Source organism: Osmerus mordax, chromosome 27 (assembly GCF_038355195.1).
Source record: "Osmerus mordax isolate fOsmMor3 chromosome 27, fOsmMor3.pri, whole genome shotgun sequence".
Classification (NCBI taxonomy): domain Eukaryota; kingdom Metazoa; phylum Chordata; class Actinopteri; order Osmeriformes; family Osmeridae; genus Osmerus; species Osmerus mordax.
The window spans coordinates 3,787,906-3,813,602 of NC_090076.1; the positions used below are offsets into that span (position 1 = coordinate 3,787,906).

The 25,697-nt window shown below is 41.8% G+C and overlaps 1 protein-coding gene across 2 annotated transcripts; it reads left to right on the top strand.

Moving 5' to 3' along the window:
• The first annotated feature begins 225 nt into the window (after positions 1–225).
• ccdc50a (coiled-coil domain containing 50a) lies at positions 226–22,052 on the top strand. Of its 2 annotated transcripts, XM_067230732.1 has the most exons (12): positions 226–493; positions 8,598–8,660; positions 10,744–10,873; positions 12,578–12,668; positions 12,859–12,958; positions 16,236–17,063; positions 17,826–17,995; positions 18,527–18,571; positions 18,689–18,793; positions 19,112–19,194; positions 19,389–19,498; positions 19,709–22,052. In XM_067230732.1, exons 1-12 carry the CDS (start codon positions 445–447, stop codon positions 19,726–19,728), a joined length of 1,794 nt encoding a protein of 597 aa, XP_067086833.1. In that variant the 5' UTR covers positions 226–444; the 3' UTR covers positions 19,729–22,052. The 2 variants fall into 2 exon arrangements, with proteins under 2 accessions (XP_067086833.1, XP_067086834.1); XM_067230733.1 differs by lacking the exon at positions 16,236–17,063.
• Positions 22,053–25,697: the final 3,645 nt, after the last annotated feature.

A 25,697-nucleotide genomic window follows, 5' to 3' on the forward strand; every position in this document is an offset into this window, starting at 1 on the left:
AGTACACAACTGGCCACGAATAAAAATTTCTCCTTTTAATTTGCTCAGATACCCTTCCTACATGCCTCACTTGAAGATAATCTGAGATGCTATGCAATTAGGTATGTTCAATGAGGCACTTGGTCACACGGTGTACCGGCGTGTACATTATAACACTAAACGACGGTCCCAATGTTTTTAATTGTATTCAAGTCTAACCACAACCGCAGCTGCATAGGAAGGAGGAGGAGGGTCAGTGGGGATGCGCGCAGAAATCTGGCTATCCAGCGACGAGCTGCGACGATTTCAAGTAGCTACCGAAACTAATCACAGAAAAGGGCGCCCGTAGTACCTGAATCGTCAATCGTGTTTATGACAAAACGCAATCAATCAAGAGTCCGGTAACCTTCGGGAAGTCGCGGAAGTATAATTCAACGTGAACGGATTTGACACATCACTGACAACATGGCTGAATTTAGCATTGATCAGAAAAAACTACCCGGAGTAAAAGAAGGTAATGGAAATGTCTGCGAGCTTTGTGTTTAGCTAGTCTAGTCAATCATTTTTGTGAGAGGTGGTAGTCTCCGTTTCTGTGTATGTGTGGCGTTTCTATCAGCTGTATCTTTATTTTTTGACGTACAGCTATCTAGGCTAGCTAGATACCTGGGACAAGAGCACGCACGCGCACCTGCTACTAGCTAAAGCTCACTTATCATGGATAGCTAGCTAACGAGCCACCGTTTTTAAGTTGACATGTAGCTAGCTAGCTCGATTGTATTCGGCACTAGCTCGATGCTAGCTAAGTAGGAAACCAATCTAGGCCGTTTGCCTTGGGGAAATTGTACAGCGACTTGGATACAGGAGTAGCAAGGACTTGTTTCTGAACCAAGTGTATATTTCTAACAAGAAGACAGTCGGGGAAAATTGGCAAGCGTGCCTTCCGACCGTGCAAGCAAAGTATTCAGTAGAGTGCTTGCATTTCAAAGTGCCTGAGCCAGTGCCTCAACAGATAACTTACATGACGGTCTTGACGTCAGAAAGTTGTGGGTTTCTTAGGTCATTTTTTTTTTTAGGTAGCGCTATAGGGTTAAAGGGCAGGACAAGATGTAGTCTGGCATTAAACACATCAGGGGCGTTGCTAGACATGCAGCTCTACTGGGGCACAGGCCCTTGCTCATCATATGTACAGTTCAGAGACTCAAGTTTGATATCAACTTTGGTTGGGACATCGCGCGGGAGCCAATTTGTTCGCAATAACTTGAGTGCGAGTACAGTTTTTTGGAGCTTCATGTAATATAATACTATCGACACGTTATTACGTTTGAGTCAAAATAAGATGATCGTAGCCTATTATTTAGAAACTTTTGCGGATCCTTAAGTCTTAACCTTTTCATAATCCTGTTAAATTTGCCTGAAAACGCCTAAACAGCATACCCAAAGTAAATTGAAAGCTGTTCTTGAACCATTTGGAGTACATGCATGTAAATGACCTCTTTTGAAAGCTGACACTCTGAAGTTATTTCCCCTGTTGTCAGGACCCCTGTCAGTCCTACTGGTGTTGAGTAATAGAAGCTTGAACACAAGGAAAGTGAAAGTTTCTATTTCCGCCTTTTGTTTTTGAAAACAGAGGCCTGAAGAGGCCTAGAGGTGGTAGGTATTAGCTGGAAGACTAAATTGGACCACAGGTTGAAGCCTTATACAATACAAAAAAAGTCAAACATAATACCACAATATATTCATATTTGACACATGTTTTTATAAGAGTACATCCAGGTGTTTTCTAAAAGGGCCTTTTGGAGACTCCAAAATGACCCTTTGTAACCAAGGTCAAATACTTAGGATAAAAAGGTATTACTTTTCATAATTGTTATCTCTAATGAAAGGTGGTACTTAGAACTATCATATATAATAGCTAAATCCCTAATTAGTATTACTGAAACACAAAAACTGAAGCATGAACACATTGGAGTGCTTTATCTGATTCCCAGGATTGGCGCACAAAGAACACTGATTCTGTCAACCATATTGCGCAATCGACTTTTATTTTGACGGCTCCACAGACACATACAAATGAGGTATTGGCATTTTCAGCTAGCTGTCAGCTACAAGGCTAACGAGCTAATTTCAGAGCCAGTCGAAGCCAGTTCGAGAAATTAGTTTAGAACGAGTGTGTGTGTGTGTGTGTGTGTGTGTGTGTGTGGGGGGGGCAGGACGCACAGACCTAGTTGGCTTTAGAGGGCTGTCAACGGGGCATGGAAGCTCCTATTGGGTCAAACAAGGTGTCAATCAAAAGGGGAGGGTTCAACGGACATTTTGATGCCTTCATATCGTAAATACTCCGTTGCTAACCAGAGAAAATAACACTTTTATGTGAACAAGTAAGTTGTTTCTTCTGTCGGCTAATTTGCATAATGAAACAAAGGATAATGGCTATTCATGAACGTAAAACATTGTATTTGGACGAATTACTTTACATGGTTAGATACTTTGAACCCTTGGGAATGTACGCAGATCAAGTTTTAATGTGTTGTTTGCATACCTGGACGACACAGAACCTTTGAGGGTAAGTAGAGACGTTTGGCTTTCTAAACAACACCAAAGTGGTGACTGGACAAAGACGTTGACTAAACTTGTTGTTGTGACTCGATCTTGAAATGGTTTACATATCTACAAGCACAAGAATCGTAGCTTTCCAATGATGTATAAGATGTGTAGTAGTCTAAAAAATATATTTTATTAACATTTAGTGCGTAGTAACGGGGAGTAGGGGGCAGTGTTTCGGTCCCACGGGCGGGCCCGGACGAAAAACAGGTTAAAAACTCTTAACCCAGTAAGACCCCTTCCTAGCTAACAGTTACGTTGCCCCCAAGATCAGAACAACTTAGGTATGCCTCACAATGAGTTGGCAATGGTTTGAGTGTTTTTTTGAGTGTCTTATATTTGCACTTGCCTGGCTGCCAGCTGTTTTCCTGGGCCCCCAATGGGTTCCCCTCCACCAGACCAGAGTTGACACCTAGGGGTATGGCATTTGGTGATGCAAAAGGTTTAAGTCATGCTTTTGCTTCAAAACATAGCCTTTAGGGTTGCCATGGCTCATACAATTATTGTAACTGTTATAAACAGTGTAGCACAGTCCACAGACAAAGCACGGTACCATCACACCTTCTCCTACCCCCCCGACAAGGAAAGGTACGACGTCGCGGCAACGTTGTCTACGGGACCAAAAATAACGTAACCAATGTACAACGTTGCGGCAACGTTGTCCATAGGACCAAAAAATAGCGTATCCAGCCGACCAAGGTACAACGTCGTCCATGGGACTAAAAATAACGTAACCAGCCGACCAAGGTACGACGTCGCGGCAACGTTGTCCAAGGGTCTAAAAATAATGTAACCAGCCGACCAAGGTACGACGTCGTGGCAACGTTGTCCATGGGACCAACTGGCAACATTCCCTTTATAACGTTGCTACGACGTTGCCACGACGTTGCCAGAAGGTAACGTCGCGGGTTACCATCTGAGCACTTACTGGCAACGTTGCCGCAAAGTCATGTGTTAGCTGGGTTGTTGTAAAATTACGTCACCTTTAGCTCTTTAATTGGTCATTTCTTTTTTTTTGAAAGACCACATTTATCCAATAGCATTGCAAGGCAGGACAATAATGTGTGTTTTGGAGCTAAAGGTGGCCTTACAGGGTTAAATTCCGTAATGTCAAAATAAGGCCTTAATTAGCATTAAAAGGTCTTAAAAATTGCCTTAAAAATGCAACTAAGCCGATAACGTAACAAAGAATTTTATTTTCCCTCTTTTTCTTTTATTGTGTTCTTCTGTTTATAACATAAAACCCAAAAAGCGGAACTAACAACAGTTACATGATTGTGGGGGGGTTGCTCGGTGCGCGTTGGCATGGGCCTGTATCAGATCTTGACGGTATGATAACCTTGAGAAAAAATATCACTGTATTGCGATTACAGCTCTAAAATATTTTGGGTTGAACACAATATATTTTATTTTTAAACAACATATAACATTTTTGACCAGCAGTAACGTGACAAGTTAAATATTTCAATTCTTTGTTTGTTTTTTACTAAAAAGAACAATACATAATTATTGTTTTAATTTAACTTGTACACACACACACAGACGATGGAAGACTTAAATAAAAGTATACGTGAAAGCAGCTAAATGTAGGCCCTAATCTTTGCACTAAATCGCAGAAATGTAGTAGCAGGGCTCAATCTTTATCAAAAGTTGAAAACTGCACCATTGACTGGCTGCAATTGGCCTCGATCAGCTCTGGCGCTGCAGAGTAAATAGGGGGTAACAATGTTGAAAGCAGTATATTAGAGCGGACGATGGCCAGTGCATCTGTCCTGTCTGCTTGGGTGTGGGTAGACCAGAGCATATTGATACAACCTAGGCTACTGTCCCATGGCCCCGTCTCCAGAGAGTAAGGAGGGAACACCTGTTTTAGCAACCCGCATTCATAAATTACAAGTAAGTGCTTTAATATTTGATAAAATGTGAAGGACATTAAATGGAGGACATGAACATGTAAACAGAACTAGTCAGTGACATTGGTCAAACGGTGCTCAAATGTAAAGTTAGAATCTTTTTATTTTTATGTTTAGCTTCTTGTAGACTAGATTTTAATGGAGCAGGCCAACAATGGGTTTGTAAAAACAAAAACATAATATTCATACTGGAGTCAGTATGACCAAATAACTATCGCGGAAGGAAATTTCACAGTACAAAACTGTAGGCCTATTTCATTTTCCCCTCTCCCTACTTATGTAACAGAGAGTGACCATTCAGAAATCTTTCAAATTTGGGTTCATGGAAAAGGGTAGAATCAGATGGATGTGTTTTCTTCAAACTTCTTGTAGGGAAGTTTGTAGTGCCAGCTGATGGCTTCAACAACTGTTTTGTTTGGAAGTACTAGCCTCCTCAGGATTACATGCAGCCAAGGCATATGGTGTATTTCCCCTGGCGTATCACTTCTATTACTTTATCTTGGAAACACTGCCACAGCACAGCACAGCTCTGTTTAAACATTGTCACATGACAAATGATTGAATGGCTTGTCCTCTGGCTCAATCACGACTTCACAAAATAAATAACCCTGTGGGTGTTGGTCTACTGCATGGTCTTGGCACATGCTTAAGATGAATAGCAAGCAAATGTAGATATTTTTATTTAATTCTGTCAAACAAACCAATATGTTTTGTGACTGATTTAGAAATTAATTATGGAATATTTTTTTATTTTTAAAACAGAGCTTGAAATGTACTTTTATACTTGGTGGCACTGGTGCTCTCAACAACAAAAAAGTTAGGAGCACCAGGAAAAATCTGGGAGCACCCACTGAATAGTAAGGGGCACCACAATAAAGAAAATTACGTTATAGATTTACAGGGCTCTCAAGTTTTATGAAAAGTTTGGCATGAGATTACCATACCCGTCAACGTTTGGGTACAACAATTCTGGGTGCTGGTGATGTTTCTAATTGGCTTGTTGGCTGATAGGTGCCATTTAATTCTGTATAACTCGAGACAACTATCAACTTGTCAGAAAACTCCTGTATAGCGAGCAAGTTATCCCTTACTATGAAATACAAGGCATGAGAGCGTGGGAAATGCCGGCGAATGCGTGAGACTTGAGAGCCCTGGATTTATTTAGTGCTGTTACCATGAGAGACTGACAGCTAATATTAACCTAATCCAACCTAATCTAAAATCTGCATAAACAGTTAGAACGTAAGCCCAACGTCCACTGCACTGTTCAGTCTCTGAGTCACTGCCTGTAAATTAGTCAACACACACACACGTATGCCAGTGTCCACTGGAGAATTTGGCTTCTGCCTTTATCCCCATCCTGCTGTCCTTCCTCCCAGGGCAGCCAGGAGCTGTACAGCCACATCAGCGGCACCCAGGGCCAAGTCAAAGTGCTCACCCATGTCCTGGTGAGGGACAGAGATCAATATGTTAAGCATTTTTTTGTAATGGGGGGGAAACCCATGTGAGCACGAGAATATGCAAACTCCAAGGCCCGGGAGACAGTCCACCTGTGCACCGAACAGTGTCCCATGCAAGAATTTAATGCAGGACCTTCTTGCTGTGAGGCAGAAGTGCAAAGTTATTTTACACATTTACCGGTAATACAGACATGTCAGACATTACAACTTGGTGTGAAAGGACAACGTTCGAGCCAAGACAACGATTGCAACAGTAACAGAAAAGAAATTGGAACATCCTATTGAACATTTGTGGATTACATATATCGGCTACTGCAAATTTGTTCATAGAAATGTATCAATTGAAAAATAAATCTGGATTTACATTGACATTAATGCATGAATTAGACCTGGCGAATCTAGGCTTATAGAGTGTTTGTAACAAAGACACATTGAACATTAAAGGAATGTATGCATTGTGAATTGTTTGTGCTATATCCAGACCCACAGTAATGTAAAAGTGCAATGATGCTTACGACACCTCCCAACATCCGCCTCCACTAACACGCTTCATATTCTGTGTCAAACTTTGGAGGCTTCGCAAAAGAAATCTAAACAAAGATAAAACACCTGATGTGGCATGAACAATATCAAATGACAAGCGGATTAGCTTTTTTGCCTGCTTCCGCAGTAGAGTGCTAGCAAGATGGAGCACTTAAAGATCCTGTAAAGTAAATTCCATGTTTTGCTTCTAAGTACATTATATACGTGTGAAATGAGTTCCTGAAAGCATGTGCAAAGCGCTAAAACTTTGTCACACTGAAATGTGGAGTTAAACCGAAGAACAGTTTCTCTTCCGTTTTCAGATCAGGTTTTAATGGGCGGAGCCAAAAAATGCCCTATCTACATCATTTCGCCCTATCTACGTCAGATCACTGAATGGCTCCTCCTGCTGTACTGTTATTGTAGCCTACATCAGCTAGCTAGCTTGCTTCAGGATGTCTCCCACCACCCGCAACTGCATCTTCCCTGGATGCAATAACTCCAGCTGCGCTGCAACGCCATTTAAGTTCCCTATTGATAATGAAAGGAAAAATAGGTGGATATATTTTGTGAAGAGCCACGCTCATGGAAAGCTTCGGATAAACTCCAACAGCCGCCTCTGCACTGACCATTTCACGGCGGACAGTTTTAACATGGACCAGAGACAGACGGGGGTCACCAACACACGGCTTCTCTTGCAGCGCTGAGCCGTACCGAGCATCGCCCCTCCGGCCGTTCATCCTCCGGTCGCACCTGGACCATACACCGCCGACAGCAGTTCATCACTCAGTTCTGTGTGTTTGTTATAATTATACTAGATATCTTTTCCAGAGGTATCTCTGCTATGAGTTAGTGCAAACCGCTAAATTGATATTAGGCTACTCGGTTTAGAATTATGGTATTTTGGTGAAATGGTAGCTAATGTGTTAGAAGTAGCCTAGTTGGAGAGCTCACTGTCTGCTGTCTCTGGTGTCCATTTTTACTGTTACAGCTCAGGGGAACATTTCATTTATATGCATCTGTATGTTTCACTCGTTGAACAAATAAATTCTATACGGTTTCGTTCGGCTTGACATAGCATCCATTATCTGGGTCGGAGGTAGGCACTAGGCAGCGAGGGGCGGAGCTTCAGCTCCTTCAGGCGACACGCCCCCCCAGTCTCAAGCAGAGAAGACCGCAGATTTTTTCACGATTTCAAAGCCTAATTTAACATACTTGTCGGTGTTATTTTTTCATTCGAATTTGGATGGGTAGTTAATAACACATTATTCTGTGGTGTGGCGAACTTAAAACTCGTTTCCAGGTCCACTTTACAGGATCTTTAATACAATTTAATTACATAGATATTCCTATGTACCTACAATGCTAACATTGGGAGTTAATGTAACCTTATTGTAAAATGTTGCCGAGGGCAGTTCTGTAAGTTTGATTGAAATTTCGTCTTGTGTAGGTATCAAATTTCCCCCTATATTCTCTCATATTGCCTTGAGTCTAAACAGTTCATTCAGCATTGCGACTTTGCTACAATTTCACTGTGTTCTGGTGGTGTCTTAAGCTGTTGAAGTTAGCCTATTTTTTGACATAAGCAACCATAATTAAAAATTAAGCCTGACACTTATTTCTGGAAAGGTGGCGCTTGCCCAATAGTCTCAGTTCTTCTTTTTTTGAATCAAAAATGAAAATACAGAGTTTTGGTTCTGCTTCAGGCCAAGCTGTAGCTGTTTCATTGAGATAATGCATTTACAGTGTCATGCAAGTTATTAGGTTTATTTTTGCTAGGTTACAATTTCTAAGCAGACTGTTGAAGTTGCCAATTTAAAGTGATCCGAACAGATATTCGAAACGATGCAGAAATATTTACACATCTGAAAAATTGGACAGATGAATTTGCCCTTCCCTACAAAGGAACAATGCGGTAGAACCAGAAAATGTGTCCCAAATTAGTACTGTATGCGACCAACTAATAGCTTTAAAGGCCAAATGCTACATGTCAACCAGAAAGAATACTGCATAACTTGGCTTAAATGGGACAAATAATATATGGAACATCCCTCAAGCTTTATTTGTATTTTTTTTAAAACTGATTTTCACATTGTTTCTCCTTGTGCTGGTCTGTCTACAGTGTGTCGGGACTTTGCAGTTCTGGAAGATCATTGCCTGGCCCACAACCTGCAGGAGCAGGAGAGTAAGTAAAACAGAAAAGAAATGTAAAGAATGTCTTACTCTCACTTTATGAACATGCTGCTTGGTATTTTTCAACTACTTCTTGGCCTATCCTTGTGGGATACTTTTGTGTATCATCCCATTACACTGTTGTCTAAAATATAAAGGAAAAACCAACGTGAAGTGTCTTGAGATGTTGGGCCACAAGCGAGACACCAGTCTAGCTTCAATGCACCTTGGAATAGATTCTTCAAGTCTGGAACTGAACTCTGGAACATCGGTCTCCCATTCATTCGACTGGAGACCGGGTGACTGCGAAAGCCATATGATATAATTTTCCTTCTTCACAAACCATTCAGTGACCCCTCGAGCCCTGTGGATGGGATCGTTGTCATCCTGGATGAGACCACTCACATCAGGATAGAAATGTTTCATCAATAACTTTTTATAGATTTGCAGTGACCCTTCCCTCTAAGACAAGTCGACCCAAATCAGGCCAGGAAGATACCCTCCACAGCATTGAGGAGGGCTGTGTATGCTTATCTTTGTATGCTTAACTCACCTGCTTGGCGAGAATGTGGTGAAAGATGACTGACCCTCTCCTTTCCCCCCACACCTATGTTCATATGAGTTTTCAACCACTGAACTCTCAAACGTGTATTTGGCTTTGTGTTGGGGTGTTTATACGCTGCAACTCTACCAAAACATCCCTCTCTACAGTGTTTAGTTATGTTCTTGCTCACTGTCATTTTAGAACCTGATTAGACTTTCTCAGTCCTCTGAAAAAGAGTTGCTCTTCTGTTTTACCCTAATTGACCACAATTTCAGACCCCATTTTCTGATGTTTGTACCATAGATCTAAATGCAGCTGTTTCTTTATGGTTCCAATTGAAACACTAGACAGTCGAGCAGTCTCTTACTGAATCTTCTGCTATCTGTACCTGGACAGTGAATGCTATTTCAGTCACAGATCTTTTCCTCTTTGCCATTTTTAACCAAAATGTAGGTAAAATTGGTCTTTTTGACATGCCATAGGGCATGATGGCTTAATTGTGTCATGCTGTGCACCTGTATGGAAGCATCTGTGTTAGTTTTATTTCTCCACTCATTTATTCAGGCATTCCTTTTGTTTCAGCAGTGTGTGGAGTCTAGTTTGTCTGACCGTTCTGTACTGATTTGAACATTTCTGGCACAGTCTTAAAAAACGAAATGATGTAATTAGGAATGATGATTAAATGTGGTTGGAGATTTGTAGCAAGTGTCTGTGTTTACGTCTGCGTCACACTGCTAGCGGCTTTGTGTTTGAGTATGGGTGTGGACGGTTATAGTCTGTGTTGGCCCAGTATTCCCTATGATGCTTCCGTGTATGGACTCACCGATGTGGGAATGGCCGAGCTCACTCATGCTTTTGAATGGATGTGGTGTCCCTTTCTGTGCTCTCTTAAGACAATTGTTTTGGCAACAAGCAATGCTTACTCTACCCCCCCCCCCCACACACACACACACACACACATACACACTCCCACCTGATAAACACACACACTCACTGACATAGTTGACACCCAAAGGAAATTAAACCTTCAAGGATGTGTGAGTTGAACAATCGGGAGGATAAATGACACACCTATCTTGTTCATTGACGTAATGTTTGTGCCTTTTTCCTTAAGGGGCCATAAACCAACACTCGATTGATCCGTTTTTGTTTTCCTGACTCATAGCATCCTCGTGTTGTTTGCCACCGCTTTTTTGATCTGGCATGATTTGTCAGCTCGCAAGGATTGATCACCCGTCCCATGTGGTCACATGCTGTCAAACGACCTTGGAAAAACAAAACGTGTCAACGCCTTTTGTGTTGCATCTGATGCAAACCCTCTTGCTTACCACAGTCATTCAGGCCCTGAAGATTGCAGCATGATTGATTGTGGTCTCCTCATAAACAGGAAGGCAGCACTTCTTCTCAGCAGAAACCATTCGCGTGACTACCGTACGCTACTACAAAAACCTCTTTCACCGGCAGACTAAACCAACCGACGGATGGGGTTTGCAGTCCGAGAGTGCTGTGTACTCATTCTGAACGTGGTGTTTGTTTTTGTGTTTGCGTTCAGTCGAGAGCCACTTGGCCTCTAACGTCCATAAGAGTCGGCTGGTGCAGCAGGACCTGCAGGTGGCCAAGCGCATGCAGGAGGAGGAGGATCTGAGAGCCAAGGCCCAGAGCAAGAGGCAGTATCGAGACATGTGAGTTGAAAGACCAAGAAACTAAAACAAGAAACCACTAATGGGACATGTGCCACAAAGTCCCTTCCCTAACATACCACCTCAATGACCAGACATTGACAAAGCACGTATTTGAAAGCCTCAGTCCTGGCTTAATTTGGAGAATAGGGTTAGGGTTAAAATTCGAGGGGCTTGAAATTCTCATTGTCAGGTTGCCCTGGATTCGATTCCGGCCCGGGCCATTTCCTGCACATAAGCCCCTCTCTCTCTCCCTGCCCATCCTGGTTACTATAAATGTTGTATCCAATAAAATATATTTATAACACAAAGAATTAAGAAAAATATATGATCTTGAGTATGTTAAGAATGGGGACTCTTGTGAGTGGTCTTTAAAGAAGTGTGCATTGTTGATCTAATTTCATGCTGATGACATTAGCCTCTCATACTCTGACTTCTCTCTTGCTTAACATACACACACACACACTCATCAAGGCAATGGAAACTACAACGATAGATCAGTAGGACTACTGGCTATGGATTTTGCAAGGGTTTTTGCAGTGCAACATTGTAGTGGGATCATAGGGTAGAGTGCATACCAAATAGGCTGAGGCCCGGATGCAGTTGCTCATGATCGACTCTGGCTTGGGCCGTTTTCCTCCCTCTCTCCCCTACCTTTCTGTAAATGTCCAATGAAGCCATAAAAAGGCCAAAAATAGGTCATAGGGAAAAACCTAACTACATTTTAGTGTGAGACCTCCAGTTTTATTTGCTGGGTCTACCGTCTAGATGTCCAAATGGTGTTTTGGAAGTTGTCCACTTACCCTGTTACCCCAGGGTAAGTGGATGGTAGGTGATAACCTTCAACTGCTCCTTAACAATATCCACTTACCCCTTACATCCCACCCCCATATTGTGCTTACGTCCACTTTTGTGATAACCTAATACTTAATGTTTCATTATATTTCATTATATTTCTATGAACTTACTTGCAACTTACTTGAAAGGTTTTTACTACAATTTGCTATGTAGGTCCATGGTCGTTAATGTAAAAAATGAAAGTTGTTGCAGTTTTTATGTATTATTATTATTAATTTCAAAACATATCTTAAATCTTAAGGAGCAGCTGCTGAACTTTTTTCCCATTTGTTTGGATGGGTTTGCATGGGGTTTGCACAACGTTTTTCCCTCTGAACTTGGGCTTGCTGATTGGTGTTTCTTTGGTGCACATCCTCAACAGGCAGTAGACGATCAACCACCACAAATCACGTTCTGTACTGGCCTGATGTCATAGTTTTGGGGGAAGTTTAGGAAACATTTTTGTTTGGTCTGTTCAGATCCCTTCAACATTCTTACTCTGTTTTTGTTCTACTGCATGGTCTACAGCTGAAGGTAAATCTGAAGAGACACTAGAAAACTAGCGATGTTGCTGGTAACTAGCCAGTATGTTTTAGAAGCCGCCATGTACTGATCAAGTTCTGAGGAAACTCTTTTAGACAGGGTATTGCCCCAAAAGAAACAGGACACACAATAGAAGATAAAAAGTTTCGGTCCTTTGCCGCTTGATTTCAATTATGTTGAAATATTAAGTATTTCGTAAGAGGCTATATACCCAGGGAAACATTTTAATGCATTTGAATTAAAGAAAAAACATTGAACATATCCTAACAACGGTCTGTTGTCTTTTGTTCTGTTTACACAAACATGCATGCACACAAACACCTGCAGCGAACGTCAGGATAATGAGATTGCCCAGGAGATTCAAGAGGAACTGGTCCGACAGGCAGAACAGCAGAGACGGCAGGAGGAAAAGGATGCGGTAAGAGACACACACTCACATTGTACACTGGTAGAACACAATCCATCCACCTCCCAGTATTGATGCTTCACGGTGGGCAGGTCACTGAAATCAATAAAATCTCCCGGTGGTAAATTCTTTTGCCATAATTTACAGGTTGAAAGACCCTCAATGGATTTTTGTATGTAATTCAATGTGTGTGTATTTGTAGGCCATTGCTCGCAAACTGCAGGAGAAGGAGATGAAGGAGGAGAGAAGGAGGCAGAAGCAGATAGAGGTTAACTTTGAGGAGGAGTACTACGAGGGTCAAGGTGAGGTCACAGCCGTCTGTCTGGATAGAGATTATCCATGTGGGTGAAGGGTTACACACACACACACACACCAGGTTATGGAGTGAGTGTTTGATGCTGATGTACTGTAGTACCAGGGTTGGTCTTTGAAGCACCTGTGAGGGAGGGTTGTTTGTCAAGCTGCCTGTCTGCGGCCCCTCCACGTCTGACAAACAGTTTTGTCAGGAAAACCTTCCTTAGGCAGGCCCGTAGAGATTACCCCCGCAGCCCCCGCACCACGGGGGGATTTTTTTTTAATCCAATATGAATTACATGCGATGCACACTATGGTCTTATTGTCTTGTCTGTGTTTCCAGAGTTGATATAAAAATAAAGAAAAGTATATTTAATTGTGCTTTCTTTGTTAGCAAGGTAAGTGACGTGACGAAATAGGTCAGATGGTCACACAGACCGGCGAGCCCGCAGCAAATATGTAGCTAACTGTAGCGTAGCTCGGATCCTGCTACGCGGACTGGTGTTATTGTTGGGCCGTCAAGGTCATTTTCCAAGCTAAAACTGATCAAAACATCTCAGAAGCTCCATGTCACGAGAGGCTGTCAGGTCTGGCCATCCTTAGCATAGAAAATAAATGTGCGCGCAGTTTACATGTAAAGAGCGTGGTTAAAGACTTTAAACACAGATTTACTAAAAGACACGCACGTGTATTCACCTGCAAACCTGTAGAAAGTAGCCTACCGGTGTATCGACTATATGTAGGCATATTTGTTATGTTGTTGTAAAATATGTTCTGTTTGAGCTGTTTGATGGGCCCTAGCCTTTGTTTTTTTCTGTTGGAATACATGTGTTCTCTGTTTGAGCTGTTTTTTCAGATTGCATACATTTCCCTCAAAAGAAAAGCTTGAGTTTCGATATCTTGCATTTATTATACGGCTCTCCAGAATGTTCCAAAAAGTTCAGTTGATCGCGTTGGGGTCCTGTTCGTCCCGTCGGGATTTATCTTTGGATAATAACCGCCGGACAATACATTATCCCTTACATATGGGCGGGGGGGCTCTCAGGGTTATTCCGCAGGGGGGCCTCAGGTGTTTCCGTTACGGTACTGTACTCAGGTAAACTAGTAATACCATATTTCTTTGAATAAACACCGCCCTTTGATTAAACTATTCAGTACTCTAGGATGAAGACCACCATCAACATGGGGATAGGAGAGAAGCTAGAGGATGGAGAGGAGATGCAGTGCCTGTAGAAAGTGGCAAGGCTTGTCCAGGATATGTTTGTCTTGTGATAGTTGGATCGTTTTTATTGTGCCGCGTTGAAATTGATCATAAATTATCCCCTCAGGAAAAGGGCCTTGGTCTGCCCTGTCACATGAAACAGAATGTATAAATCTGGTAAGGGTTGGGTGATTAAAAGGTCAGGTTGATCCATGCTATAAAAAATATACAGAATGGTAAACCCACCAAAGGCTTTGAGTGGAAGAGATTCATGTGAAAAGTTTCATGTTGGGAATACATTTTTAAATGTAGCCCCTGCATTAGAAAACACCCCACAACACCTACTACCAACATTCACATAATTTGACTCCAAAAATTATAATCTCATAATCCTAGTGCTCACACAGTAGGAGCAATATTTAAGTTGACAGTTTTTGTAACCTCAACCTTTTTTCTTTCTTTTTTTCTTTTTGGTTGTTTGTGTGGATCAGATAAGGTTAGCTTCTCAGACAGCCAGTGGATGACTGAAATTCCATTCAGTTGACAGAAAACAGAACGTCTTGTCTTCGCCTTCTTCCTCGATTGTTCTTTTTTCATTCTGTTTTTTTAACTAACGTTGGCTGTCTCTCGTCTTCACACAGATGGATGAGTTTTACATTTTTCTTGTGGTGGTGAGGCTTATATTTCGATGCGGCTTATAGAACGTTTTTATAACAAAACAAAAGTAAAAAATGCTATTAGACGTGAATGCTATTTAACCCGTTAAGGAGTAGCGTCGCACACGTGATCGTTCGAATGCGGGTCTCACAGCGTAACGTTGCATAGATGTGATTTTGAACATTCCAACTGAATATTTTCCGATAGACAAAAACTATGCCACAAACGCTTTAGTATGGCTTCGAAATGTACTAATGAGATAACAAGTAACACTAGCATGTTAGTAGCATTGCTACGAGTATTATGCTAGCTAACTTAGCTCGGAAGCTAACTAAAAGTAGATAGCTACCGTTTCGGGAAAAAACTTAGGCTTTGGGGACCGTCGGAAATATTTAGAACTCAGCATCTAAAGGTTAATTCCTGGGCAATACAAAAACATACATTACGCACTTACTTACTTTTGTTTTCGAAGTGTGTTACACAACGGCATGCTGTAAAATTGCCTGTACTCATGCATTGCTTGGTATCATTGTTCCCGTATCAAGTGCGGCATATATGCCAGTGCGGATTATACTCAGATTTACAAACACAAAGCTCCCATTCTGGTGGGGTGCGGTTTATAGAAAATTCAGCTTTTTTCCGAAAAATACGGTAGTGTTTGCAGTGTTGCTATGTTTCTCTTTCCCCTACTTGTTATCCAGAAGTGGTTTTCACCCATGATACTTCAACACTAATCTTATTTCAAAGTATTCAGGAAAACATTCATTGTGACATAAGGCTTCCACAGAAGCTTCACTGAAGGAACTGAATGCCCCGGGTGAATGCCCAGTGGCTAGCAGTTGAATTGTCACAAGGATTGTAGTTATTTTTGTGACTTCTAGGCGTGACTTCCTGACTGAGCTTTGACACCTATTCCACAGTTTTGACACCTGTTGTGTGCTCGAACAACTACAGTGTGTCTGTAGTGTAAGGATTCTTATCACATAACATTGTTTCCACTCATGCTATGGTCATTTCCTAACCATTCATCCCATGTCCTGGAGTAGGCCTTGCGTGGGCTTTTGCTGTTCTAACATGGTCTGTGTGCTTGAGTTGTGGATGGAAACTTCTGCTGACGAGGTTACATTTGGGCTCCAAATATTCCTCCTCTCTACCATCTAACCACAGCTAAACGTCCATGGAGTTTCTGGTAATAAAGTGCCTGTCAACAAGACATATCTTTTAGAATGTGTTCCTCTCTGTTGCTGACTGGCTCATTTTTTCAATGTTTTCCATAAATCTATCAGATGCACTGGCGGAGCCTGGTACACACTAACCTTCTTAACAAATAAATACATGTCTGTGTCCTCTCTCCATGCCCATCTCCACCACTTCTACCACCGTCTTTCCACATCTCCTCTCTACTCTCCCCTTCTCCAATACTTCAGTCTACCAAGACAAACCCAAACGCCTTGCCCCCCCCGATTCCTCACACCACGATCTTTCCCGGGACGACGTCAGGCATGAGCCCAGCAGGACTCCAAACCAGTCCAAATTCAAACCCGGGTCCCCCCACACTCGCTCTAGATACCCAGAGCATGACCAGCTGATGGAGACAGATCCATACCCTGAACACAGGCTCCCATCCAAAGGCAAGCAGAGACACATGGAGTACCAGGCCACAGAGACCCAGAGAGAGAAGGACGCAGTGCTGAGGGATGAGGGGGAGAGGGCAGTGAGGAGGAGAGGGAGACCTCCCAGGCCAGTGCCGCCACAGTTTGTTGTGGAGAGGGACCGGGACCGGGAGATAGACAAAGCCGGAGAAAGACATGGAGATCGACCAAGGAATATAGACCGGGAGTCGGATCTGGCGCAGGAGAGACCCTCTGAAAGAGAAGGGAGGAGAGAAGCATGCAGAGCGGGGGAACCTAAAAGAGACAAGGACAGAGAGAATGACCGACAGAGGAATGGAAAAAAGTCATGTGACGGAGAGGGGAGTCTGGACGAGGATGATGACAATCTGAAGGCCAGGAGCAGGGAAAGACTCCTGCTGGAGGCTCGCGTCCCCAGTCACGCCAGAGCGTGGGGGAAGGAGGATGATTATGATGACGGTAAAGGTTATGTTAGGGGAACACTGGTGGTTCCTTCCAGTGTGGTGGGGGACCAGTGGGAGGAGCACCGGAGCAGAAGAGAAGGGAGGAGGAGAGGGGAGAAAGATCCTTACAAGGATGTTCCCAGGGGAGAACGTTCTCTCAGACATCCCCCAAGAGAGCCAGGTATGGCTCACCCCTGGTCCTGATATGGGGTGTGTGTGTGTGTGTGTGTGTGTTGGTGTTTGTTTTGCAGTGTGGGTATATCCGTGATTACTTTTTTTTCAACTGCGGCTTCGGGTGATGGCGGGGCTGCTAATCTCCGCTAATCTCTAATCTAACTCCTCATCCTTCTGTGACGCTCTGCTTCCTGTTGAGATCTCATGCTTATATTGGCAATTCTACTGCTATGACTTCACTTATTCTAAATTCATACCTTGATGGTGGAAACCCAGAAAACTGCTTATGTGAACCAGGTGACTGAATGCTGCTCTGTTTTTGGGATGATGTAGTAATCATGGGTTTGAGTTGATGAATCACATCACACCAATTCAGTGGTGGAATGTTTTGGTGGAAATGTGTCATGTAGTCCAGACAGGATTCTTTGTCTTGTCGTGTCACCTGCCTTGTAGTAAGTGTATGATGTCCTCCTTGGTTGACTACCATTTTCAAATCCTCAAAGGCTTCAGTGTTGATATTCCAAATGTTGAACTTTTCTGTTGTACAAGCCACATACTATTTCACCAGATATTTTTTGTTGTTTTTAAAGCCTCACATTTGCACAAAACAAGCCACAAAAAAATAAAATAATGGCCGAGCTACATTGAAACAGACGCTTTGAAAACGGACACTGAAGCTTTGTCGGTTGAAAGTATTGGAAGGTCTGTACATACACAACACTATCCTTATTGACGTGTGTCACCCCCACCAACCCCTCACCCCCTGCAGGCCATGTTGTGCAAGGAGGCGTGGGGGGAGGTGCGGCTGTGCTGGCAGGAGGGGAGTACGGTGTGGGCGAGGCCACCCAGGGGTTGACCCGTCTGGAGCTGAGGGAATTACGAGAGCAGGAGCTCAGGGACTTGGAGGTTGCCCGCAAGATGCAGGAGGAGGAGATAAAGGTAAGACAATCTGCGTTACTGACTCTGTTACAACATTGTATTTCTCTATTGTTACCAGGAACACAATTTAGTGACGTAATTTACAATGTAGTTTAGTCATTTGCAATTTAGTAGTGTCCCTTCCACAGAGTTTTAGAATAGACTTGTATGTATTTGTGTATGTATTTATTCTTTAACTTTTCTGCACATATTTTTTTTCTTTCTCAAGTTGTTGCCACTATACCATGTCCCATGGAAGAATATATTAAAACAGCCATATCTCACCATCATGAACATGTTTTTAGTTTGAGTGATTTTGAAATGATCATTTCAGTTCATCCACAGCAAATGTTCAGTATTTGTGTATGGTATTTTAGGTTTGTTTGTCCTCTAATAGCTGCATTTGCCTTAGTCAAGAAGTAGGGCTGGCACTCAAAATTGAGTCACTTCCTCTCCTTTTAGAACCGTGGGGAAAGGGTGTTCTGTGCTGAGGGAAAATGTGACTTTGAAGTTGTTCTTTTAATTGTTGTCTGTTTTTTGCTTTTTTTACAGGCCAGTAAGATCGACAAGCGTGCCGCCCAAGTAGCTCAAGATGAGGTGTGTGTGGACAACTGAAACGGAAAATGTGTGTCTCGTATTTATCATCAGCAGCCTGTTTGTGTGTGCAAGGCCTGTGAAAATCTGTATGTCAGTTTGAGTGCTGTACATTCACAGGAGATTGCCCGGTTGCTGATGGAGCAGGAGAAAAAGGAGTATAAGAAGTCCAAAGAGAAGGAGAGGCAGGCCCTGGAGAAGAGGAGGCCAGAGGGAGACTACAAAGTCAGCTACTGATTTGAACATTCATATTTCATATACAGTACCAGTCAAAAGTTTGGACACGACTGGTACTGTATATTTAATATCTCAAACATACACAAATTGGCTGAAGCGTTGTAGGGCATGCTCAGATACCAGTTACCACTACAGTCATTTAAACCAGTGTTTCCCAACCTGGTCCTCGGGACCCCCTGCCCTGCATGTTTTGGGGGTCCCGAGGACCAAGGTTGGGAAACACTGATTTAAACAGTCAACTCTTGTTTTCCCAGTTTTTTTCTGGGTCTTTGTGTGTTTATTCTTATCGTGCATTCATTCATTCAGCTAAGTACAGAGGAGGTGGTAAGGCCCAGATCCAGAGAGGAATATGAATACCAGAGGCAAAAGAACCACAACAAGCCTGACAGGTATTGGTCTTAACATATCAACAATAAATATCTTTCCAGTTGAAATACATTTTCTTTGCTGATTGTTGAACAGCTATATAACTAATATTTAGAAGATTTGTTATCATGTAGTCTACCTCAGTATAAAAACGCACCTGACGTCCTTATCTTTTCCTCGCGCTCCAAAAATTCCCGTCCCTTCATCTCTCTTTCAGGCCTCCTCGGCCTCACACACCCGAATACGAGAACGTCAATCCTGGCAACGGTTACTCAGAGAACCCCTTCACTCCTCGCGTTCCATCCAGACCCGAGGCTGCCTACAAAGGTGAGTCCTGACTCTGGAGGCCCACTTTGACCTCTAACCTCTCTTTAGAGATAGAGATTTTTTTTTAATCATTCCTACTGTACTTTGTACATGCCTGCATTAGGCAGACAGGGGAGCGAGAATGTCAAGGGATAGACATCAGACCACTTTAAAGAGTTGTTGATACGACTTTAAATATGACTGCTCATTCCTCTCTGAATTTTGTTCTAGGTGCATATTACAGGCAGTGACCAACAGCTTGCCAATGATGTCCAGACATCCCTTGTTTTTACCTTTTCATTTTGACTCATCATGGCTGTCTACAAAAATAAGATGACTCCCTATGTATCCAGAGCCTTGAAGGATTTACTGACTGGGTCCCGAGGTGTTTTTCAACCCCATCTCAGTGGTCCTACCGATCAGAAAGCTTGCAGCTTGAGAAGTTTATCCCACACACTTTTTTTGTTTTTCTTTTAATTGGCTCGACACTTAAGACAGCCCAAAAGAGATGGCTTGTAGCATTAGTCCCCAGTCAGTAGCTGATGGGGGCAGAGTAGGGGGGGATAGGTCCTGTTTCTCAGTCGCCGTCATCTGCTTCTTGCTATTTTGTGAGTTTTGCTCGTGGTGACTCGCTGGATATGCAATCTCAGTTCCTCCAGAGGCCCTGTACATCAATGCTATCCAACACAACAAGACCAACACAGGCACCACATTGCATCCTTTTAATGCTATATTCTTTTTTGAGCGACATTGTATTCACGCAAAAGGAAACTTATCAAGATGCTGGGGGTTTGCTTCTGTGTTTGTGTCTGGCTGTGAACTTCTTCCATTGGTGTCTTTTGCTTGTGAGGGGCTATTACTGGACCCCGTGCAACTGTGGATTTGGTGCAGATGGCGTGTTAAGGGACATTGCGTTACGGCTGTGTTTCTATGTGCATGCTTACTGAAAGTGAATTATTGTATACTTACAAAAAAATTACCCACAACACCTTTGATTACTCTTCAAGCCAAAATCAAGTCTGTGTGATTGAACTGAGTGGGATATATGTTACTCAGCATAATGTCCTAGATTCACTTAATTTTATGGAAATGAATCTGTATATGCTTGAAACTTGACCCTTTACAACCTAGAAGGCGTACAACCCAACGAAAATAGTTTGGATCAGTATGAAGTCATTGTAATTATTGCAAGTCTTAACACAAAGCCTAACGTCTTGCTTGAATGGATAAAAAAATGTTTTCTGTCAGATCATTAATTTTCTTGTTGTTTATCACCTATTTAATTGTAAATAATGTAGGACTTACCAGTTTTGTTCTTGAAGGGTCTATTTCAAATTGTGGATACTCTCCCATCTCAAAAAGTACTGTAACATGTAGTGATTATGGAAAGGAGGGCTTTTTATTTAATTGTATTATCTTTATTTATTTACCTTTCCTTCTCACTTTATCTTAAAATTCCATACCAAATCCAGAAAGGCTCTCCTTCTCTTGATCAAAGTGGTGGTGTATTTGCTTTCTGGGTGCTGCAGCCATTTCCAGGAGAGAAATTCAGTTTTTTAAATGTGAGAGATTCTTTCGTTTTGGTCATAAACAACAAGGACCATGATGATAATCAGTGGGATTGTGGAATACACTGATATTGGCACACTTGATAACATAGGGAACCATATCAGAGGATCACTGCTGTCTTAAAGGGGTTTTGTCCCTTAAAGGGACATTTGCATACTGTAACTATACTGCCATTATTATTTTTGACATACTGTGGGTTTTCAGTCACATCATACATTATAGTGTTTAATTATCAATGTTTTGAATGTTATTCAGTTGAATCATGGTGTTGGTTTTTTTCCCCTCATTGTTCAACTTCAGCCAAGTGTATAATAGTATTTTTATTTGTTGATGGGACTCTCATGGTCACGTTAATGCTTTAAAATGTTTTTTGACAGAAATGTGTTTTGTATATAATGTTCGCAGACATATCTATGTCTGTAAACTGTATTGTGGTTGACAGGACAGACATTGTGCCATTTATGTTTAACTTTTTCAGGGACATTTGGAAAACTGGGGATTAATAATCAATATAAAGTTAATCACAGGATGATTGCTGGCCTGCCCCATGCTTGGATGTCAAATTCTTCTTTGATGATAGTGCCTCCTTGTGGAGCGATTGAATACGATTTTAATATCAGTCATCAGGAAGTAGCTAAATTTGTGATTATGGTTCATATGCATTGATTGCCCTTTTGGTTTTAAAAGCAATACTAACCAAAGTGAAGTGTTATCTTCCCAACGTACAACAAATTACTATCCAGGGTCTGTTTGCAATTGACTAATTGGAAAGCAGCACATTAAGTGTGTTGGCAAATACTGTAGTTTTGTGTGTGAACTTAAAGGATTCTGTTGTACCTTAACCATCTTGATTAACCGTATCAATATTTGTAATGGTTAATGGTTTATTCAAATGTTATGCCAAATTGTCATCTGTTTCAATGTCACATTTCCAAACCATGTTTGAAGTGTACTGTATGTGGCTTCACCTTGCTCCTCCTGAAAAGAATCCCAAGTTTAATCACCAGATTTGTCTTTATTATGGACATCATTATGTAACAGTACACATATTTGAATAAAGAAACTGTATTTAAACAGTAAAGAAAGAAAAACAAGAATGTTTCACATGGGATCTGCCAGCTTACATTTACATTTTACATTTAGTCATTTAGCAGACGCTCTTATCCAGAGCGACTTACAGTAAGTACAGGGACATTCCCCCGAGGCAAGTAGGGTGAAGTGCCTTGCCCAAGGACACAACGTCAGTTGGCATGACCGGGAATCGAACTGGCAACCTTCGGATTACTGGCCCGATTCCCTAACCGCTCAGCCACCTGACTCCATCTAACAAGCTTGGGCATGTTAGATTACAGATCAATATTTACATCACAAGACAACCCAGCTCCTGTCAGAGACACCTGTTACCAGACAAACCTGTTCCAACTGTAAATTATGTTTTCTCGTAAGGAGCGTCTTCACCAGATATAGCACTCAGGTAATGCAACTCAATTATAATGCATTTTTATTAAGTTTGAATAGTGACATTAAAGGACATGTTATGGTTTCGGGTTAATAGTGTGGTCCCAGGATAGGAAATGGTGTTATGTGACTATACATGTATGTATAGTATATACTATAGTCCTAGTTGTCAATGTCTTGCTGAGAATGAGTCAGTAACTAGTCCCACACCTTATTTCAGGTTTGAGAGTTGAATGAGGAAGCAAACTGGATGGTTTCTCTGCAGAGCAAGTTCACCTACATACCTGAGATAGCATTAGTTCCCTAGCGTGTGGTAACACCACCACTCTGCTCTCACTGCTCTGTGATACAGGTATACATAGGCACCCACACACCAAAGGCCCCTGGACACTACAGAAGTCAATCATCTTGGAATATACATTCAAATGTTTTGTGTTCCTATAACACTACAGACTCTAGACAGGTGGCTGTTGAAATTAATGCTACCCCTACTACCAGAAACGATGACTGAAATTGTTTATAACATCTCAGCTAAAGTTTCTAGCAGCATGAGTAACAAGTGACGAAAAGCAGGACTAATGATTGACTGAAGCAGTAATCAGTGTTCCAGGAGTACAGTTCAAGTTTGATCATGTAGGCTACTGTGGTCTTTGCAAGTGCCTATTACATAACAGCCATGTTAAGTAATACTGCCATAGTGGTGCGGATAAGTTCTGTCAGACAGCATCCATCAAAGTTTTTAGTGCTATTAGATTATCGATATTTTACAGTTGAGGGGTAGACCTAGACAATGGACCACCTCTCTGCCCCTGCAAAGTTAGGCCTATATTGTAGTCGGCGAGGTTTTAAAAACGTGTTATCAACACTTTGTGTTTTACTAACTGCGGGATGTGCGGGAGCTGAAATATGTAAATTAATCCCACAATTAAAGGACACGAACATATAAAAAATAGACAGCCAAAATGGACAGATGCAGTAAATATCTCACCTACACGTGCGCTTCGAGGTCAGCAGTTAGTGCTGATCCATTAAGCAGAAAGTACAAGACCTATGTGAAAATGATCTTCCATTTCAGGTACTTAAATGTAGGCTAGTTAATCATTTGATATTCGTTTGCTTACCTGAAGCGTGGATGTGGACGTTCTGTCGCCAAACTGTGTTAAGACACGGAAAAGATACACGCCCTAAGCTGTCAGCAGAACTTTCATGCACAAATCACACACTCACCATCCTCTCTCACAAACCAGCTGAAACATTTAGGCTGATGGCTAGCCCTACCAAGAATGCTTATAGGTGCTGCAACCGACAGGTGCCAAATGTGACGATACCTCACAAGTGAATCCTCTCCACGTACATTTGAACCCCTCAACTAATAAGCCTTTGGCTCATCTTCAGGAAAAACCGGTAGAGGTGCTCAGAAGCAGAATAATATGGCCACTTAAATAAACCACCTGATTAAGTGAGATTCACTGTTTACATGACATAGATCCTGGCCGTTCACGATGCCTTTTCTTTATATTTATTTTGTCCAGTATCTTTGTAGATTGTACTGGTTCATTTTCATTAATGTCAGACGGGACATCTATGAGTTGAAGGGCCACACACTGCTGTTCTTTATAATAAATTCCTTATAATGAGAAGCAATATTATCCAGATTTTGAACATTTTGAGAACCTGAAGTTTGGACCACAATGTAGTATATGTGAAGCCTTTGTAGAAAGTGTACACAATACTGTTTAGTATGTGTTGGCCCATAACTTTAAACATGAGCAAAACACCCAGTATTTGTATTAGTGACTGGAGTAAATTAGTGACTGAGCTAAAATGCAACCGCACACAGTTAAAGGCTGGTGAGCAGAGAGTGTAATGAAAAGCAAACATTCCCTTCATTGCGTGTAAAAATAGATGTGCCGTTTGGCCCTGGGCACAGTGCACTCTGCCTGATGCAGGAATGACATCTGACTGGTTTGAGAGCTGCAGTCTTGAGGTTGCTGAGTTTCTGCTTAATGCTCGTCAAGGCAATCACCAGGTGCTGTTCATTGACATATTTTAAAGGTTGTTTTTTATTTCTTTTAAAAATTAGATGACTTTTAAGTTCATCTGCTGGAGCTGCTCCCCCCACGACCCGACTCCGGATAAGCGTTTTTTTTTATGTTGACACAAATCTGACAAATAGGAAACATTTAAATGTACATTAATACTTTTGTTTTGTTTAACGTTTTACTAACAGCCATTTATAAAGTGGAGAATAATTAAGTTAATTATGATTTTCCAGTAAAGTACCAAGAGCCACATTACAAACAATGGTCTCAACGTCAGTTTTGATCTTATATCAAATCAGCGTGATAATTACTCAAATGTCCACAAGATGGCAATATCACTTTAGTTATACTAAATTAATTACTGAAAACCACTGAATTCCACTTTGCATTTTGAGCAATATGGCTGTTTCGATTGGATTTTGTATGAAAATGCCACAAATTTATTTTTTTAATAATCATTTTCATCTTGTGAACTGACAAACGGACACATAGGAGACAGTTTTTTCGCAATCGTCATCCTCAAAATTCGGTGGCTCTGAATTGCCCAAAAAACTATCAAAATGCTGGCTCTGGATGCGAAAAACGCAGAAAGTCGAACCCAATCCGAATTTTTTTTTGACGGACGAAAGTTTCGGACGCAGTGTGTAAGCGCGATTGACATAACGTGAAGTCGTATTTATTTTTTAACGTGCGAACATTTTGGACACGACTTTCGGACTCTAGAATTAACAGAACATGGGGACCTAAACAATTGGTAATCTGCAATACTGTATGTGTGTGTGTGTGTGTGTGTGTGTGTGTGTCTGTGTGTGTGTGTGTGTGTGTGTGTGTGTGTGTGTGTGTGTGTGTGTGTGTGTGTGTGTGTGTGTGTGTGTGTGTGTGTGTGTGTGTGTGTGTGTGTGTGTGTGTGCCCCACACCTGTTCGCGTACATATGGGAGTGTTGTGTTGGTCAGTAAGCAGAATGAGCTAAAATAACCTTCTAGTCATCTGTTCCTGTCAGTGACCATCTGACCGTTCCTGCTATTAGTCAACTCAAAAATGAATCAAAATATGAAACACACATTTGTACAAACAAAACAAGTATTTTTAAATTTGACACCGGTCATGACCTGTTGAATGTGACAGATGAGAGATGATAGGAAATAATCAA